The 20,278-nt window shown below is 50.3% G+C and overlaps 1 protein-coding gene across 1 annotated transcript in view; it reads right to left on the reverse strand.

Annotated features, from left to right (window-relative positions):
* ITGAE (integrin subunit alpha E) overlaps nucleotides 1-20,278 on the reverse strand; it is a 63,956-nt gene that overhangs the window by 23,665 nt on the left and 20,013 nt on the right. Inside the window, exons 3-18 of the mRNA XM_059378507.1 lie at nucleotides 12,731-12,822; nucleotides 11,437-11,504; nucleotides 10,942-11,059; nucleotides 10,598-10,729; nucleotides 10,119-10,234; nucleotides 9,355-9,506; nucleotides 8,049-8,202; nucleotides 7,331-7,481; nucleotides 6,790-6,857; nucleotides 5,915-6,050; nucleotides 5,192-5,334; nucleotides 4,687-4,827; nucleotides 3,823-4,047; nucleotides 2,679-2,809; nucleotides 1,217-1,347; nucleotides 74-240 (exon numbers count right to left, since the gene is read on the reverse strand). Coding sequence (XP_059234490.1) covers nucleotides 74-240; nucleotides 1,217-1,347; nucleotides 2,679-2,809; nucleotides 3,823-4,047; nucleotides 4,687-4,827; nucleotides 5,192-5,334; nucleotides 5,915-6,050; nucleotides 6,790-6,857; nucleotides 7,331-7,481; nucleotides 8,049-8,202; nucleotides 9,355-9,506; nucleotides 10,119-10,234; nucleotides 10,598-10,729; nucleotides 10,942-11,059; nucleotides 11,437-11,504; nucleotides 12,731-12,822 — 2,125 coding nt within the window. The remainder of the gene's footprint in view (nucleotides 1-73; nucleotides 241-1,216; nucleotides 1,348-2,678; nucleotides 2,810-3,822; nucleotides 4,048-4,686; nucleotides 4,828-5,191; nucleotides 5,335-5,914; nucleotides 6,051-6,789; nucleotides 6,858-7,330; nucleotides 7,482-8,048; nucleotides 8,203-9,354; nucleotides 9,507-10,118; nucleotides 10,235-10,597; nucleotides 10,730-10,941; nucleotides 11,060-11,436; nucleotides 11,505-12,730; nucleotides 12,823-20,278) is intronic.

Below are 20,278 nucleotides of genomic sequence, written 5' to 3' on the forward strand. Positions count from 1 at the left end.
TTTCATTGCATGCACCTCAAATCTTTTCTCAACAACATACACTCCTCTGGACTTTCTTCTAAACCCCACTTACCTCTCCCTCTGTGGGAATAAGCAGGAGGGACTCACAAAGCTGGGACATACTGGTGTCCCACTCCCGATGGTGGCTCTGACAATTACTCTTGTCTGAACACTGCAGCCTTTTCCTCTGCTTCACCACATCCACATCCACTGTGAAGTTCAGAAATGTCTCTCTGAAGCCTGGGAATGAAGACCAGACCTTCATAATGAGGCTGGAGTGGATAAGCCTGAGAAAAAGCACCCCTCGCCTGCCTGCCTTAAGAGCCCCTCCTGAGTGGTATCCCCACCCAGTCCCTTGTGATGGATTCCTTAGTTTCTTCACTTCAAAAGTACTTTCTTTTTTTTTTTTTTTTAAAGATTTTATTTATTTATTTGACAGAGAGAAATCACAAGTAGATGGAGAGGCAGGCAGAGAGAGAGAGGGAAGCAGGCTCTCTGCTGAGCAGAGAGCCCGATGCGGGACTCGATCCCAGGACTCTGAGACCATGACCTGAGCCGAAGGCAGAGGCTTAACCCACTGAGCCACCCAGGTGCCCCAAAAGTACTTTCATCATGGTCTTCTGGCACCTGGATAGCGTCCCTCAGTGCCCCAGCCCCAAACCCATTCTCAGGACTGAGTCAGTCCTCCCTTAGGGGAAGGAGGGCTCAGAGAAGAGGCTATGATTGAAGGAGAAAATGAGGAGGAAGAATAATTCAGAAAATGGAGAGAGAAACCCTAGAGTAAAAACAAGGATGGCAGAGCTGGAAGCACCTTACAGATTACCTGGGCTAATTCCCTTACTGTACAGAATAGGCGAGATGGGAGATGGAGACTTGGCTACGTTTTTCTGAGTGTTCTTTCAGGAATTCAATCCTTAATCCTTGAGGAAGGGATACAGAGCCCCTCTTCCCAGCAGGGGTCAGATAAAGCCCTTCATAGTATGGATTTAATAGGAGACCATCCTTTTCTGTGGCACTTCCCATTAAATAGAACCTAATGTCAAAGGAACTAAGCTCTAATAGAGGGATTTCAAGCGCCAGGACTTCATAACACTCCTCGTACCCCTCCCTGGCAGGCCTCTTTTCCTGTCCCCTACTGAAGCCAACAAGGAATGACCACACTTGGCATGCGGCGGGGGGTAGGAGTGGGGGGGCGGTCAGCAAGGCTGTCTGTTACCTGAGTTAGCAACTGTGGTCATAGGGCTGGTTTCAAAACACAAATGAGCATTCACACTGCTGTTGAAGCCAATGGGCAGTGCCATAGGGGTGAAGGTCATGGACACCTTCAGGTAAACCACAGGTCTCGAGCTAAATGAGACAGCAAAGAGAACTATGAGAAGTGACCGTAAGACTTCAGCACTTGGCTCATTCATTCATTCCATGAATATTGAACATCTCGAGTATACCAAGCACTATTCTGCATCTTCAGGATACAGTAGGGAAAGAGACAAGTCTTGGCAAAACAGACAATAAACAAGTAAGAAGAAACTATGTACAGGTAATGCTATGATAATAAAATAGAATCGGGTAACAGAGATTGGGGGCTAGTTAGCCTGGGTGATCAGGGAGGGCTTCACTGATGAGACATTTGAGATCTGTTAACAAGAGCTGGAGATAAGGAGAACCTCACTCCAAGCAGAAAGTACAGCTAGTGCAAAGGGTGTGGGGCAGCAATGAGCTTGATTCGTTTGAGGAACACGAAGGTTGGCAGGACTTGAGCACAATTAGTGAGATAGAGGTTAGTAAGAGGAGATGGGGATGGAGTGATGGGCAGGGCCAGGCCATGGAGAGGATGGGCCACAGGAAGGAATTTGGATTTTTACTCTCTAAGTGGGAGCTGCTGAGGAGTTTTAAGCAGCTGAATAAAGGGATCACTCTGGCCGCTGTGTGGAGAATGGAGCACCAAGAGAGGGGCCAGGGAAGAATGCCATGGCAATGGTGCAAGTGAGAGATGACAGCATCTTGTATGGGGAGGTTTTTGGAGGCAGAGCCAACAAAATCTTGTCAATGGAGTGGCAGAAGAAGGAAAGAAGAACCAAGGATGACTCCTGGGTTTTTGTCCTGAATAAATGGCGCCCTTTACTGAGCTGGGAAGCATGGGAAAATGCAGGTTGGGAGAATGAGGATCGAGTGAGAATATGAGGCCCATGTTTAGACTTTGAGATGCCTGACAGTAACAGCCAAGAGGGGTGTTGAATAGACAGCCAAGTCTGGAGCTCAGTGGAGGGCACAGGGCAGATAGGTGCTTTGCCAGAGTATTTACAGCCATGTGATTTGATAATTCACTTAGAGATGGAGCACAGCAGCTCTGAAATTCTTATCATCAAAATAACAGCCTTCACTGAGCACAGTGCCAAACACCTTGCAAAGATTCTCTTAATCTATATAACTCTGTGAGGTAGAGGCTAGTGTTATTCGCATTTACAGAGGAGAAAATTTGGACTCAAATACAATAACCTGCCCAAGGGCACATGGTTAATTGAGAACTGAAGTTCAAAGCCAAATGAGCAGATTCCAGAGCTGATGCCCTTAAAAGACACATTTATTCCCACGCCCCATGTCTTCATGGGGTCAATGAAGGCAGGCTAACTAGGTTGAGGCTGGGACTTGGGACCACAGAAGGCAGGGTAAACCCCTACCGGAGCACAGCTGCCCGGCCCAGGGTGCCCACGGTGATGTCAGGAAGGCGGTCACCAGTCAAATCTAAGCCACCAGCCACTGACATGCCGAAGTAGTGGAGTCCTGAGGCCACCGCTGAGGCTTTGATCCGCTGTGGAGGGAGAAACACAAGGCATGGAGGAGAAGGGGAGTCCTTTTGGGTTTTATTCAAATCAGCATGATCAGCTTTCCTCCCCAACCCAGGAAGCCCTCAGTTGAGGAACTGAAAAAAGAAGGCTTTCCAGGGGAAGTGGTATTCCAATGGAGCCCTGAAGGGCAGGTGGGACTTGACATGGGAAGAGTGAGGGAAGCAGGGTATGGGGCAGAGCAGGGCCATCTGAGGACCTAGCTAGGGGCCACTACAGTGGGAACACAAGGAGATTTGGGTACAAGGAGGCTTGATGAAGGGCTGGGCAGTGAGGTGGTCCTGTCTAATCAGACGCAGAGTAGAAGACGGGGATCAGGAGGAGCCAGGCCAGGGGTGGGAACAAAGAGAGACAGGAGCCAGGCCAGGGGCTGGATATGGGAGGCAGAATCATTAGGACATGTGTGGAGGATGAGTGGAAGGCGTCCAGAGGAGCAGCAGGTCTGGGGGAAGAGGATGCTTTGGGTTAGACAGCATGAGATTGAGATGCCTGGGGGGCCATCCAGTGAGGTGCTCAGGAGACATCTAGACATACAGGACTAGAGTTAGGAGAGAAACTACGATCTGGGGTGGGTAAAAGTGCTCACAAGATATGTAACAGGAGAGGCTGGCAAGGGAGTCATGAGAGATGAGAGTTTAGGCAGGGAGGAGTTGGGGAGGGGCGTGGACAGGAGCCACAGAGGGAACAGAAAGAGAGGGAAATGAATCTGAGGTAGTTCCATGGTCAGGAATGCCAAAAAAAAAGGGAGATACAGGTCAGGAAATAGACAAATGTTGCCACCACCTCTTACCCCACTGGAAGTGTCTGGGGTAAAGCCCTGGTCTGGAACCTCCATGCAACTTTGGGGCTTCACTGGGCACTCCTGACCCCTTGGGACCCACCTGACAGTTAGAACTGGAGCTGGATTGGGGTTCAGGCCATCACCTCAAGGGGAGGTTAGAATCCCAGAGCAGAGGCTGAAGAGAGCCCTGCAGGTTACCTGAGAGGGGCTGGTAGAAAGACCATCCTGGCGTCCATTGTAGATGTACACGCTGCCGAAGCTGTTGCCATCAGTTGCCTCAAAACCCTCCAGGGGGGCCCCAATGGCCACATCTGTGAGGTTATCCTGACTGATATCCCCTATTGTTGCCATGGCAAAGCCAAACCGGACATTAGTGAATCCAGGGTGCCCACTCAGAGTGTATGCCAAGGAGAAGGAACCATTCTGTAAAGCAAAGCAGCGCCTCAGCCCTCAAGGGAGGGATGTGGGGTACACACCCATGCCACCCCAGGAGGCATGCTCACTGGACTTGTTTCTGATTCTCTAGCAGGGAAGCTGAGGCTCAGAAAAGGCAACAGACCCCCCATGGTTACATGGGGAGTGAGTGGTAATGCTGGAATCCTCCTGCCTTGCAGTTCAGAACCCACAGCCTGCCCCCTCTGTTCCCACAGTTACAGGTACTGGACTGGCAATTACTAGACTGGATTCTAGTCTTGGCTCTACCACACACTTGCCATGTAAACTTGAGCAAGTCTCAGTATCATTGAGCCTCAGCTTCCTCATCTGTAGAATGGGAGTGACACAGTTACTGTGAGAAACCAGTGAGATCATAGAACATGCTTTGTCAACTATGCAGTTACGTGGGATATTATCATCATCAACACGAGATGATGGGGTGGGGAAAGTGAGAAAGAGTACGGGAGGAAAGGTGATGGTGCTCTGCTTGGCCATCATCCACCCTGAGCACTTCCCCATCACTGTCCTGACAGAAGAGGCAGGCCCAGGGTGCTCCCAGCCTCCATCAGATTTGCACCAGGCTGAGCAGCCACAACTTCGGCAAGTTTGCAAAGATGAGACTCCTACCTGCTCATTCAGACAGTACACATACACTCTGCCTTCCTCTCCGTGAATGTGGTAAAATGGAGCAGCCACCAGCAAGAAGTCCGTGGTCCCATCCATGTCAATGTCCACAGGGCACAGCTCAGAGCCAAAATAGGATCCCATCTATAGCCCAGAAGGAACTCAACTCACAAGGGTGCTGGGGAGGCCTCCTCTGATACTCCTCAGCAAGGCTAGATACCTGCTCCTGCTCTTCCTGGACTACCAGTTTGGGTTATTCCAGATCAATTTGTTCACCAGAGTAACAAAGAAGCCCGGGTGAGCAGCTATATCCCCAACAACGGGGGAACCCAGTCGCCAAACAGACATGCAGAGCTGGGCCAATGGCACTGCATTCTGTCTGAGTTCAGTCCAGACTGAGTCTATAATCCACTGCATGCCTTGCAGCCTATCCCATTCCCTCCAGGGCCTCCAGATCCTCCATCTACAATAACGGGGGGGGGGGGGGGCATCCTTCTCCAGCAGGTACCTGCTCTCCCTCCAGTACTGGCACGAAGTTGGTCTCTCTGCCCTCCTTCCGGAGCTCAAACACGGCTCCCTGCTGCTTGTACCGTGGAGCCCCCGCCACGTAGGAGAGGCCACAGGCCTTGTGCAGTAGGGCCACTGCATAACCTGAGAGAAGGAGTGGTGGTGGTTGTGGTTGGGAGCGCCCATTGGGCCACTCCTTTGATCCCCCCACCATTTTCCCAACCAGTCCTTCAAAGTAGCCTGGGCAGGGGGGCAGATCTTTCTCATCCTTTTAAAAACGAGCATCAGGGAGTGCTCCCAATTACCACTGGGCCTTCTCACACACATGTGCCCCACCACACAGGAGTGATATGCACCCAATGTATATACAGCTTCATTCAAAACACACTCCATACACATTCACCACACACGTTCATCTCACACACACGGTATATGAGGACCAAGGACGGGAGGTGAAGGGTCACTCACCACTACTGTTAATGGTGAGGCCCCGCCTCCTCAGGTAGCTGTGAGCTTCCATCCAAAGGAGGCCTGCTCCTCATCCAGAAGGCCCTAATTCTCAGCCTCGGGGTCCCCAACCAAGGCCTATCGCTTAGTCCCTGTGACTGCCCTAACTGACCAGAGCCTGCCCTAACTGGGAAGCCTAATTCAGCCCAATGCCCAGCCTCCGGGTTGCTCTTTAGGCCCCTGCCCCCGCCCAGGAAGCCTCCAGGCCCCGCCTCACCTAGATAGCTGTACTGCGCATTCTCGGTATCCGCCTCAGTGTGGTTCAGGAAGCGACCCTGGCGGCTGTGCATGTCGTAGAGTAGCGCACCCCCCGACCAGTTGAAGGCCCCCACGGCACCGAGCAGTACCTGCCCCTACAGGGGATGAGGGTTGGAGGCCATCCGAGAGGGAGGGACCCGGGCCAGCCACAGCGGGGATAGGGGGGATGATGGGTGAGGCGCGCAGAGTTGTGGGTGGAGGGCATGTTCACTTTCAGGGATCACTGACCACCTGGCTAGAAATGCAGGAGGAAGGCAAGATAGCAAGTACTTGGTTCCTGCCTTGTACCCATGACCCTGTCAGGACAACCATCCTTCCAGTGCCCATCACCCCCAGGACAGAAATCTGACCCAGGCCCCAGATGTTGAGCATGAAAACAAAGTATGATTGAACAATACACAGTTCATCTTCTGTGCACGTTGCCTGGCACATAAGGTCTACCTGTGTCAAGCAATTTGCTGACCATAATTCCACGTCCATGCAAGGCTGGTGTCCTCATCACGCCTGCATTTTTCCCGTGGTAAGGAACAGTGCCTCTGGTGAGGACACGTATGGAACTTGGTAGGCAAGTGATCTAAGCCAAAGCCTGTGTTAGTAGTGCATAATCATGAGTACACAGAACAAAACGACCACCTGTAATGAATATGACCATTCTTTCATCTACCTCAAAGGTCCAGATTAGAGCAAGCAAGTACAAATGGTTTTCCTTTATCCTAAAAGGGCTTTTTCAGACGGCAGAGCTCTACACTGTGATCCAGGGATCCCTGAGTCCCTGGGGGTCATTGGGGCCCCTCCTCTGTGGTCAGCCTGCTTGGTACTGAGTTGGCCACATACCTTATCAAGGATCTGGGCACTGAACCCGATCTGTGCCAGCTGGTAGTGGAGGGCCTCTCCAACCGTGCCTAGAAGCCAAGAAGCCCAGTGAGACACTGCTGTGGGATGAGGTGAAGGGAGAGACTAAGTCAGATAAGGGCCCAGTTTGACCTCATACCCAGAGGGAACCATGTTCAGAATAATGGGACATACACCAGGCTGAGAGTGGAAACCTGGTCCTGCTTTAGTAGCCACTGGCAGAGTAAGCTTGGGCAGCTCACTCCCTCTTTCTGAGCTTCAGTTTCCTCATCTGTGAGCTCCTGAGGATGGGATCCAAACCCAGTCATCCTTCTTTCTCCAGCATCAGAAGGAGCTTCTCATCAGAGCTTCAGGGAATTCCAGGGCTGGGGATATTGTTGCCTTTTCAGAGATGGAACAGCTGAGGCTCAGAGAAGTGATGGGATGCCCAGAGAGCCAGATGGAGGGAGGACAGGAGTGGGGCTGGAGCACAGGGATTGGCCTCCTGCCAAATCCTAAGGGGACTGCTCAGCAGAGCTCTCACCTTCCATCTGAATGATATTCTCCTGCAATTTACTCAGCAGTCCATCCAGTGCTGTGTAGTTGGTCACCTTGAAGGCGTATCTGTCATCAGGGTCTGAGGCGATCAGCTTCAGTTCACTGTAGGTCCTATTCTTCTCAAATGCCTCTCCCACCTGCACAGGGGCCATGGGTCGGTGGATCAGGATCATAAGAGTAGGCTGGTTCCCAAGCCCCAAGAGCTCTCCAGGCCCAGGGAGAGGGCTGAGTCCCTCTGCTGGCTGCATCCACTCCCTGATCCCTGTTCTCCTGCACACACACCTTCCTTCACACACCAGGCTCATTCTCACATGCTGTGCCCCTTGCCTGCGGAGCCCTTCCCGCTTCCCCCACAGCCTAGGCCAGCTACTCCTATTTGTCCTCCAAGACTTGGCTCAGCACCATCTCCTCCAGGGACCTTCCCTGATGTCCTTCCTTTGGGGTACCTCAGTGTTCACTGCTCTCCCCATCACTGCTGGGCAAGTGAGCTGTGCCTACCACTGGGAAATAGGCCCTCTGTGGGAAGACCCAGTATGGAGTGGGGAAATTTCAGGACATAGGGACTGATAGCAGTTGCTAAGTGTCTGTGAATAGAGCAAGGCTTGAGTAAGCAGTTTACAGAAGCCCCTATCGGGAACCCTGGCTCCTCCCCACCCCAGGCCGCACAGGGTCAGGAGGGCCTCCCCCCAGCTCTTGGCTCTTACCCCAATGGCAAAGCGCTCAACACCTTGCATCTTTGGGGAATTGATGACAGTAGTAAGGTTGAGTGGGTCCTCAAATATGTCCCCATCAGTGAGTACCACCATGACCTTGGATGCCTTTTTTCTGGAGCCGTGGCTTGGCGTGAAGATGTTGTCTCTAAGTAGGGGACAATAAATGAAGAGGAGAACTTTGCCAGAGGGATGCTGAGCTCTGGGGAAATTTTATTCACTGGCCTGTTTTAGAATTGGATAGGATTAAGGATCCCTTCAAAATGGGAACAAAAACCCAAAAAGCCCCCCTCTGGCATACAGCAGGGCCAGGTGGAGGGGAGGCTATGACAGACCTTGCCCCTCACCTCCTCCCACAGAAAGGTTTTGGACCACACTTCAATCTACTCTTGTGAATAATAATGATATTAATAATAGTGGCTAATATTTACATAGTACTTATGTGTCAGGCACTGTTGTAAGTACCATACATATTTTAACTCATTTAATCCTCACAAAATCCTGTAAGACAAGTACAATTATTATTCTCATTTTATTTATTTATTATTTATGTTGAGAGTGAGAGAGAAAGATAGAGTGTGTGCTCAGGGGTAGGGGCAGAGAAAAAGAGAGAATCTGAAGCCGACGCCATGCTGAGCACAGAGCCTGACACAGGGCTTGATCTCACGACCATGATTCGGTCGCTCAATCAACTGAGCCACCCAGGTGTCCCTACTTATTCTCATCCTAAAAGTGAAGCATCTGTGGCACCTGGGTGGTTCAGTCTGTTAAGCATTTTGGCTCAGGTCATGATCTCAGGGTCATGAGATCAAGCTCCACATCATGTTCCACACAGGGCATGGAGCCTTCTTAAGATTCTATTTCTTCCTCTACCTCTGCCCCTTCTCCACCCTCCCACCCCTGTTCGCCCATGTGAGCTCATTCTTTCTCTCTCAAAAAAGAGAGAAATCGAAGCAACTGAAGCACAGACAGGATAGGCAACTCACCCAAGGTCTCCGAAGTACAAACTGGAGCTGAGATTGAACCCAGGCAGCCAAGAAGCCCATACGATAAGCACCGTGCTCTACTGCTGCTCACAAAAGGAGCTTTTGAAAGAATTTTTGGAGAATGTCTTGGGATGTCATCCGTCAGCCAGGGCTGATGACATTTTCCTCAGCCAAGGAAGAGCTGGAACCTGATCCTTTCTCTTCCCAGCTCTTTCCAGCCACCTCTCCAGGCATGACGCCTCGGAGCCTCTGGGCAGGGCTGTGAGCCGGCATGCAGTAGGTGCTCAGGGAATTCCCACTGCCCTCATACTTACAGGACATGCTGCATGGCAGAAGCAGTCTTGGTGACACTCCCCACTTGAGTGATGTTCTGGACTCTGGCGAGGGAGGCGCTCACATCCTGGCTATCCCGAAGATCAAACTCAGTCTGGATCACTGCCCCGTATTGCACCAGGGCAAAGCTGCACTAGAGAGGAGGAACCAAGGTGGGGAGGAGGTTGGCTGAGTCCCCATGCCCAAAGCACCCCCTGCCCTTTAGGTGGCTCCCCCTGGAAGTAGTAAAAGAATCCATTCATTTCTCCTTGCCTCCAGGCAGGAGGAGATGCTAAAGTAGAGGGAAGTCTCTAAGAAAATAGAGAAGAAAGAAGCTATGATAATAATGGCTCTCAATGAGTCATAGACTTGTCCCTGAAACCATGTCTGTGTATAGTCCCTCTCCCACATATTGACTATGGGATAGGTCAAGTGACTGGCTTTGGCCAATGGGACATTGGCAAATGTGATAGTCAGAATCTTGAAAAGTGCACGCATACATTGGAACACTGTAGCCATGGAAAAGTTGGACTGGCCTGCGGGAGGCACATGGTTCAGACAAGGAAGGCCATCCAGTCAAGCAACAGGATGTCTGCAGCTGCAGGACCAACTCCAGGCAAGGCCAGCAGAAGAACCACCCAGCTGACCCAGCCCACATAACTGACCCTGAACTGTGAGCAAATAAGGGGTTGTTGTTTTGAGGAGATCTGTTCACAGCAACAGAGAACTGAAAGACCACATGAGCCTACCTCTTAGGGAAGCCTACCTGAAAGCACTTCTTATAGAAGTTCTTCATCATGTTGGAGATGAAGTCTTTGGCTCTCTGGAAGTCTGGGGGGTCAATGCTTCCTGAGCCATCCAGGATGATGGCAATCTCAGTGCCTGGTCAGGAGTGAGTGTGGAATTTGAGGCAACAGTGAGGACAGCGTGTACTGCCCTCAGGGTACCCACCATATTCAGGCTCTGGGGGCTCAGTTCAGGGAGGAAGTTGGTAAAGTTCCCAAGATTGAAGATTTTGTCTCCGAGGCAGAGGCAGCCAGAGCCTGTTCACTCTGACTTGTTGAGTGAGTCACTCCCATTGCTCCTGCTCTTTAGGCCTGTTTCCCCATCTTTCATATGGTTGTGGGGGTGGCACAGAGCTGGGACTGGCCAGGTCTATGGAATCTAGCCACTGCTCCCCATCTTCCAGACCTGGGCACACCTCACTCCTGGAGGTCACCAGCCTAGAGATCTGCCCTTCCTCACCAGCTTCCTCCTCCTCCTCCTCCTCCTCCTGTATCTTCAGAGCCCGGCGCCACCTGGCTGGCTTCTCTGTGTTGCCTTTCTTGTTCCTGTAGCACTCTCTGTCATCCACGTGTGCACTGGGATCCAGATTTTCTTTAAAAAACACACATGGAAGAACTCAGAGTCAGACAGCCTCCTTGTTCACCTCCAGGCAGGCCCACATTTAGTTCTGCCCTGATTCCCTTCACAGGGGCCTAGGCTTGCCTTCCCCTCTCTGGGCCTCTGTGGCCCTGCTGTGCCTCTTTGTAGAGACCCAAGGAGACCTCTTCAGGGATGTCCAAGGTCAGTGAGTGTCCAAACCTTACCAAGGTTGGAGAAGTGGACTTGGGTGTGGTTTTGGAAGTTGTTGGATAGTAGGCTGCAGGTCCCTGTGAGTTCTGAGCTGAGACTGTGGGGCTGCGGGGTCCGCACTTGAATGCAGATCTAGGGGAGAGGGGGAGAAAGGGAGGAGAAAGCCTAAGTCACCTTCAGCACAGTCACCCTAATCACAGCTACACCATCAATCCCATGCCAGAATCAAGTTCATCAACGAGGCAGAGGATGTAGGAAGAGCTTGTTTATGCCTCAGCAGGGGTGGGAGCATGATGGGGTCAAAGCTGAGGTTAAGCACTTGGGTCAGTGTGCTGCATCACATGATATACCCAGGTTAGAGCCTTGGTCAGCCCTGTGGTTGGTACCAAGGAGATAGCTGGGCTCAGCCCTGAGAATATACCAGTCAGACTGGTATTAACACTGGTCAACCACAGGGTTAGTGCCCCCCTCCCTTAAGTCCTCTACCGTCCCATCTCACGCACACTTACCAAAACACTGTGGTGGTTCCGAACAACTGTCACTCCCCGGTACCTCCCCTTTGGGATGGGGACAGTCTCTGAAACAGTTAAGGCCAGGTAAGGAGGGAGGGATGCTGGGAGGCAACACTTCAGCCAAGGTCAGATGTCACAGGGCCCCATAAAGAACTGTTGGTCACTCAGCGCAGCCTCTAGAAGCTGGCTGAGGGGCCTTCAAGCACAGGCTTAGACATGCTCAGAGCAACGTGCCTATTCGTCAGACTTATTCACTGACTCATTCAACAGATGCCCTGTGATGTCTGCTCTGTGCCTGGCCTCATGCTGGATGGTGTTAGGGATCTAGAAATAACTGAGAGCTGGTGATTTTCTTACAGGGGCTCATGGTCTGCAGGGGCAGGAGGGTAGAGAAGCACTAGCTGGTGGGTGTGTGCAGCACCAGGGAGGTGTACAAGATGTTAAAGGCCTGGCTATATGGATCGATGAACTCCCCACTCTCAAAGTTCTGTCCCTGGGGAATCCCCAAGAAAATGTACCTCACTCCTTTCCCTCTACCCTGTGGGCCTCAGGAGACGCCATTTTGAGCCATAGGATCACCCAGTTGCCCTGCCAGCTTGCATCTCCTCTAAAGCAGAGTGAGGTTGTTCAACATCGTATGTCTCACAGAGACAAGGACTCTACCACACACAGCCGAAGGGTCATCAGCAAATGTAGGACTTCAGTGAGACTCCGTGGGATGCGTAGAGTTGGTTAATGATTAATTAGTTCCATTCATTGTTCATAGCATTTATTGAGTGCCTAATATATGCCAGTCCCCATGCTAGATATTAGGATGGCCACAGGTTGGGAGGGGTAAGATTGGATTCCATTGAGGTGTGATGAGTTGGGACAGGTTGGGTTTTGGAATCAGACAGAGTTGGGTTTGCCAGCTGTTTCTGCCAATGCCAGATGCACGACCTTAGTCATACTGGCAATCAAAGGACTTCTTGAACGATAGCTTCCTCTTATATAAAATGGTGTGATTCTGTGATTTTGAGGATTTAAAGTGAACACTTAGCAGAGTGCCAGCCGCATGGTGAGCACTCAATACATTTTAAGTATCATTTTTGTTAGGACTGGGTCTGGAAAGATGGGCTGGGGATTAGGATTGGGTTGGGATAGGATTGGGCATTGGGGTAGAAGACCTACTGGGGGTGGTGGTAGAATCTAGGGTGGAGGGACTGGACTAGGTTCAAATGATTTGGCCCAGAAAAATGGGATTCCTTGGAAGGAGGTCTAGGGGCATTGCCCAAAACTGAGGCAGACTTACCTACTCTTTCGCAAGAGATCTTATCTTGGATGAGGGAACAACAATGCAGGAGGCCTCCTTCCTCCTTGGTTTGAGGGCCGGTGACCAGGAGCCTGAGTTGGAAAGGTAGACAGCAAAGTTGAGCTGGCCAATGATTCCCTTCTCTTTTCTGCCTGCCCAGGCATAGTCTTCCCACTCCAGGTCCACAGGCTCGCAGGCTCCCTATCTGGAAAACTAATGGAGGAGGTCCAGATATGGGGCAGGCAGACAGACTTCCAGCCCAGAATGGCGGATTCTGCATTATGTGGAAAGCTTTTGCTCAGCATTTACCTTTATATAGCTCCAGGCAGGAAATGGTTAAATGTATCTGCTCTCTGCCTGCTGACTCCCCCTGACAGAGATGGGGGTGATATACTCTTTGGGGCAAGGGTGGGTAGGTACCAGGAAGCCATCAGCAAGACAGTTGGTTCTGTTGGGGTGCTGGCTTTCTGGTGGCTGCCAGGGAAACCACCCCACCTGGCCTCAGTAATAGTATTTCCTGAGAAGAGTGTGTTGGTGTTCCTACCCTCTGGGTCAGTCAGAAATGGAGGTTTGAGGGGGGAGCACTTTAGCCACATTAAGGCAGCCTCCAGAGATATGATTCCCAATGGCAAACTTCGCCCCTCATCCCAAGCCCAGGGAGACAGCAGAGTCCAGTGTCAGCCTAAGCATTCTCATTATCCGCACTGCCCAGGGAGAACTGGTCTGTCTCAAGACAGGGAGTGAGTTCCCCATCTTAGGGGTTGGGTTGAGTAGGGAGCATTGAGGAAGGGGGCCCAAGACTGGGCTTTGGTAACAGGCTTTGGTAACCAGTTCCAAGATCTTTGTGCTGCGGGCAGTAGGAAGTCATGGAGGACTTTATAATGGGGAATATTACTCTGTACTTTCTAAAGATCACGATGCAGCTATGGTGGGTTGGGTGGCAAGAATGAGGTACCATCTCCACTTCCTCACTTCCTGTCACTCTATTATAATTATGAAATAGATCATTTACTTATCTCCATGGATTAAGAAGAAGTCTACACCTGTGTACATGCTCCCACCCCCAGCTTAACCACCCCAGGTTGATTCCACCGTCTGATACAGCTATTGTCAAAGGTCAACAGTGGTCCCCACACTGCCAAATCTAATGGACACCTCTCGGTCCTCACCTTTAACCTCTCAGCATGCCTGGACATGTGACCACCCCCTCCTTGAAATACTTTCCTTTCATTTCCCCCTTCCTGTCTCAATACTCCTTCTCAGACTCCTTTGTTGGCTTCTTCGCCGTCTAATTTCTTTCTTTCTTTTTTTTTTTTAAACATTTTTATTTATTTATTTGACAGACAGAGATCACAAGCAGGCAGAGAGGCAGGCAGAGAGAGAGGAGGAAGCAGGCTCCCTGCGGAGCAGAGAGCCCAATGTGGGGCTCGATCCCAGGACCCTGGAATCATGACCTGAGCTGAAGGCAGAGGCTTTAACCCACTGAGCTGCCCAGGCACCCCCACCATCTAATTTCTAAATGTTGTTTGAGCCTTGGGGCTTGGTCCCTGTTTTCCTTGCTAGCACATTCTCCCTAGTAATCCCCTCCAATCCCATGGTTTCAATACACCTGCAAATGCTGAAGTTCTGTGGCCCTAGGGTCCCTCCACCAGAAGTCAGACCAGCATAACCTGTCTGATATAGGATCTAGGAAATAGCTGTAGGAAACACACCCCCACCCCAACAGATGTCCAGGTCCTGATTCCCAGAACCTGTGAATATGCTCCTTTCGTGGCTAAATGGATTTTGTAGACTTGATTAAGTTATGGATCTTGAAATAAGGGAAATTATTCTGGATTATCCAGGTGGACCCAATGTAATCACAAGGGTCCTTATAAGAGGAAGACAAGAGGATGAGTGAGAGAAAGATTTGAAGATGCTACACAGCTGATTTTAAAGGTGGAAGAAAAGGCCCCAAACCAAGGAATGTGGCTAGCTTCTGGAAACTGAAAAAGGTGAAGAAACAGATTCTCCCCTTGAGCCACCAGAAGGAACACAGCCCTGCTAACACACCTTGACTTTAGCCTATTAAGACCTATTTTGGATTTCTGACTTCCAGAACTGTGAGATAATAAATTTGTGTTGTTTTAAGCCACTAATTTCGTGGGCGTTACCACAGCCATAGGAAACAAATACAATGGCTAACTGGCCCCTAACTGGCCTCTTAAACTTTAGATTGTCTAAACAGAACTTGGGAGTCTTGTCCTCCCATGCCTGTGCTTTTTGTTCTTTTTCTTTTTCTTTTTTTTAAATTTTATTTATTTATTTGACAGAGAGAGGGGGAACACAACAAGGGGTATAGGAGAGGGAGAAGCAGGCTTCATGTGGAGCAGGGAGCCTGATGCGGGGCTGGATCCCAGAACCCTGGGATCAAGACCTGAGCCCAAGGCAGACACTTAACGATTGAGCTACCCAGGTGTCTCAAGCCTGTGTTTTTCCATTTTCCCCAAGGCAATAGATGGTAGCACCAACCACTACCTTATAAAGCCTGAAGCCTGGGTACATCTTTGCTTCATCTTTTCACTCATCCCTGCATCAAGTCCATCAGTAAACCCTATGGATTATTCATCCAAATTATATCTACAGAGCACCTCTGCTCTCCATTTCCCCATCACCATCCTGGCCATCAGCACCTTGTCTGGTCTATGATATTCGTCTCCTAACTGGTAGTGTTTGTTTTTGAAATTTACCCTTACAGTTTATACCGTGTTACTCCCCTGCTTCAGTAGCCTCCCGTGCACTTGGAAAAAGAGTCCGGGGGTGCCTGGGTGGCTCAGTGGGTTAAAGCCTCTGCCTTCGGCTCAGGTCATGATCCCAGAGTCCTGGGATCGAGCCCCGCAGCGGGCTCTCTGCTTGGTGCAGAGCCTGCTTCTCTCTCTCTCTCTCTGCCTGCCTCTCTGCCTACTTGTGTTCTCTGTCTGTCAAATAAATAAAAAAAAAAAAAAAAAACAAATAAAAAAAAAAAAGAAAGAAAGAAAGAAAAGAAAAAGAGTCCGTACTCCCTGATGCACCCTACAGGGCCTTGCTGGTCTAGCCCTCCCTGCCTCTGAGACCTCCTCTCACCATTTCTTTTTCTTTTTAAAGATTTTTATCTATTTATTTAAGAGAGAGGGTGTGAATGAGAGAGCATGAGTGGGGAGAGGGTCCAAGAAAGCAGACTCCCTGCTGAGTAGGGAGCCTGATCTGGGATTCAATACTAGGACCCTGGGATCATGACCTGAGCTGAAGGCAGAGGCTTTAACCCACTGAGCCACCCAGGTGCCCTTCTCTTCCCATTTCTTTGTTCTCTAAGCTCCAGCTCCACACTGGCTGGCTTCTGTTCTAGCCCCTTCTTTGGACAGCCCGAGTTCTTGCCTGCTCAAGCCTTCTGCCTTGCTGTGCCCTGTGCCTGGAAGCCCTGCTTTTCACTCCCCAAGTCTGACTCATTTTCATCTCCTAGCCTTGCTTAACGGTCACCTCCTCATAAATGCTTTCTCTAACCAGCCCCACCTCACAACACACCTGCTCAGCTTCATGTCACCTTGTTTTATTTCCTTTACAGAACTTGTTATGTTCTATAGTATCCTGTTTACTTGCTTATGTGCTTAATATCTCTCCCCTCACACTAGACCGTAAGTTCCTCAAGGATCACATCTAATCTTGTTTACCATGTTATTTCCAGAGTATGGAAGAACGACTGGCACAGAACTGGGGATCAGTAAATATGGCTAAATACTGACTGAATGACCGCTCAGGCGGTGGGTAAGGGGTCTAATGTGGGGCAGGGCTGATGAGCAGAGGGGCAGCTCTGTGGGTTCTGCAGCTGAGCTCCCAAAATAGGTCGCCTGCTCAGCAACCCTGCCTCAGCTCCAGACTCCACCCCAGCCTGAACCTCAGCCCTCCGTCTAGCACCTCATTCCCTTCCCCCCCATAGAGGTGGGGGCAAAACTAACCTCCATTCTAGATCATGGTTTGGTGGTGGAGGCCCAGGCCTGGAATAGCCTCGGCTCTCCTTCCTCCTTCAGGCCATTGCCCAAACTACTTCCTTCCCACCTCCTTCTCCTGCCAACAGTCATCCTAAACCCCAGCTCCTCAGAAAGTCTTCCCAAAAGGAGCAACTTGACCCCCTCCAAGGCCTCCCTGACTACTGGAACCCACCCCCATACTCGCCTAGACTATGAGTTCTCAAGAGACTACCATGTACAGCTGTCCAGGCTGTGAATTGTGGAAACTAAGGTTGCCATTCATATCGTCATGCAGTGCTGTGGCCTGGGGCCCAGTCTGAGCTGCCTCTGTTGCCTACCCATTCGTCCCGCATGATGGGTAGTCTCTTGACCTCCAGGTTTGTTGACTGAATGATTAACAATAACCAAACCCACCATCAGCTGACAGCTCTGGGGACCCTATTGTACCGTGGACTAGAAGCGTCCATTTCCTGCCTTCACCCACCTCTAACCTAGGTAGGTCCATTCTGAGTCTAATCCCATACCTCCCAGGAGAAGGCCTTCTTTTTTCCCTAAGTTTTTTTTTTTTTTAAATTTTTAAAGATTTTTATTTATTTTTTTTGACACACAGAGAGAGAACACAGGCAAGGGGGAGTGGCAGGCAGAGGGAGAGGAAGAAGCAGGCTCCCCACAGAGCAGAGAGCCCAACATGGGGCTCCATCCCAGGACCCCGGGATCATGACCTGAGCAGAAGGCAGACACCTAAACGACTGAGCCACCTGGGTGCCCATCCCCCAAGTTTTATCACAGTTTTATTTTTTAATGGGTTCATTTGCATTTTTATTGAAGTCTAATTAACATACAATGTTACATTAGTTTCAGATGTGGAAGGCCTTCTTTATGTTCCACTCACTTCACCCTGCAGCAACCACACCCATGCTGCTGCCAGTCCTGAGTGTTCTATTTTAGGGAGAAACAGCACAAGGGAGTGAGAGAGACACATTACACATTCACAGGGAGGCCAGCCTCCTCTGTTCTCTGTGGCCCTGGGGCAGCCGACAGTGCATTTCCTGTTCAGCAAGGCAGGTCCGTGGTCTTGGGCTTCACCATTTGTGGCAGGAACCCAGAAGTTCCTCCCACCACATCCTCCCATGAACCCCCTCTGCTTCATCAGGTGTTCAAGGAGGTTTTCCTGAGCCCAGTGAGGCTCTTCTCCCACCTTGTAGTGGACTCAGAGCCTTCTGCTCCAGGGGCTTCAAACTCCTCTCATCCACCATGTCCTTTCACCTTGGTTTCTGAAGCAGGGGGCCTGGAGTTGGAGAGGGCCCTGCTGCGGTACTGGTGGGAGGGGACTGGGCAAGATAAGGTCACAGATAACTGGGACTGATGCTGGGAGAAACCAGAACACTCATGCACTGCAAGTTTGGGAAACGACATGTTGGCTCTACGCACAAGTCATGATTCAGCAATTCCACTCCTGGGCACAGGCCTGATAAAAGGAAGTGTACCTGTCCACAGAAAGCAGTATAATTTGTCCAAGGAAACTGTCCAAATGCCCATCGTCAGCACTGTTCACACAATGGAAGACCGAGAGCAATAAGAATAAGTATCATTGTCTCAGGCAATACCACTTTCAAAATTCAGACTATACTGAGGGAGAGAAGCCTGACAACAAACCACATAACAGCATGTGTCATTTATAAGTTCAAGAACAGGCAGAACTAATCCAGGGAGATGGAAGGCGGTCAGAGCATTAACTCTCAGCAAGGGATGTGCCTAAAAGGGAGCACCAGGCTAGAGGGGGCTTAGGTGAGACTGGCAATGTATTTTTTTTTTTAAGATTTTATTTATTTATTTGTCAGAGAGAGAGCGAAAGAGCACAAGCAGGAGGAGCAATAGGCAGAGGGAGAAGCAGGCTCCCCACTGAAAAGGAGCCCGATGCAGGACTTGATCCCAGGACCCTGAGATCATGACCTGAGCCAAAGGCAGACGCTTAACCAGCTGAGCCACCCAGGCATCCTGAGGCTGGTAATGTTTTGTTCCTTTGTTTGGATGCTGCTTACACAGGTGGTTCATTTTGTGAAATTCCCTGAGCTACATGCTTATGATGGTGCATTTTTCTGTGTGGCAAATGTCCATAAAAATTTTACCAAAACAAACAAAAAATCACAACAAACACTGACCTTTAATTCATCCTCCTGCAGCCAAAAACTGATTAACAACCTTCTCACGAGCCCTCCCTGTTTCAAACCTTTCTGGCTCCTCAAACCCCCAGGGCCTTGGTAACAGGCACCACCCACCTCTCCCAACCTAGTACTCACTACACTCAGTTTCAACCCCCTGACATTTTCTATTCCTTGACTTTGCTCATGCTAACTTCCAGGCTCCTGACCACTTTGCTCTTGGCAGGGCTTCCTCCTCCCCTGCCTTCTCACACTAATTCGTACTCATCTCCTCAGTTCAGAGTTGATGCACGCCTTGTGGCTAAGGGATACACCTGCTTCTATGTCTCCAGAGTACCCTAGACATCGCCACCAGAGCAGCTATTGCTCCTCTTGTCATTGCCTGTCTTGTCTATCTCCTTCATGAGCCAGACGGTTCCATGGGGGCAGGGACTATGCCTCTTCTGCTGTCTTATCCTCACACTTTGCCTGTGATTGAGTTGATGCTCCATAAATACTTGCCGAATGTGTGGATGAATGAATCAATTGACCCTGCCCTCCCCGCTTACATGGTCACCAGCCTCTTCACTGTACAGTGAGGAAATCACAGTCTGGCAAGGGGTCCAAGCATGCTTGGCTGGCGGGGTCATGGTCCAAGTCCCAGGGCTTTAAGCCTGCCTCAGGAGCTGCTACTGCCCACCCATCTTCCACCAAACAGATCTTCTACTACGCTCAACTTGGGAAAATGGGAAACTCCACTCAGCCAGAAACCTCAAGCTCCTCATACGGCTCTGCTCCCAAAGCCTGTCTGGATGTTGGGCTCATGGCTCATTGTGCTGTATAAGAAAGCCACTGACTAGAAGCAAAGCAGCGGGGATGGGGAGGGAACTGGTCTGGGGCAGGGCATGAGCAGGACTGGGCCACAGAGCAAGCACAGAGAAAGCCATATGACCACTGTGAATAGAAAGGAAAGGAAAAATTGCTCTAGGTTAAAAGAGAATAAAGAGACACAATATGCGACACAGGAACCCTGACTGGATCCTGGCTTCAAAGCAAAGTAGCTCAAAGTCATTTTGGTGACAATAAGGGACAAAACTAAAGATATGTTTCTACATTATCATATCCCCACTATCACCATCTGATGTAATACATATTTTGCGTGCTTGCTCATTGTCTATCTCCCCACAGCATAAGAATTTATGCTCTAGGGGCACCTGGGTGGCCAGTGGGTTAAGCCTCTGCCTTCGGCTCAGGTCATGATCCCAGGGTCCTGGGATCGAGACCCACATCGGGCTTTCTGCTCTGCAGGTAGCCTGCTTCCTCCTCTCTCTCTCTCTCTCTCTCTCTCTCTGCCTGCCTCTCTGCCTACTTGTGATCTCTGTCAGATAAATAAAGAAAAAATCTTTAAAAAAAAAAAAAAAAGA

Source organism: Mustela nigripes, chromosome 16, assembly GCF_022355385.1.
Source record: "Mustela nigripes isolate SB6536 chromosome 16, MUSNIG.SB6536, whole genome shotgun sequence".
In the NCBI taxonomy this organism is placed as follows: Eukaryota; Metazoa; Chordata; class Mammalia; order Carnivora; family Mustelidae; genus Mustela; species Mustela nigripes.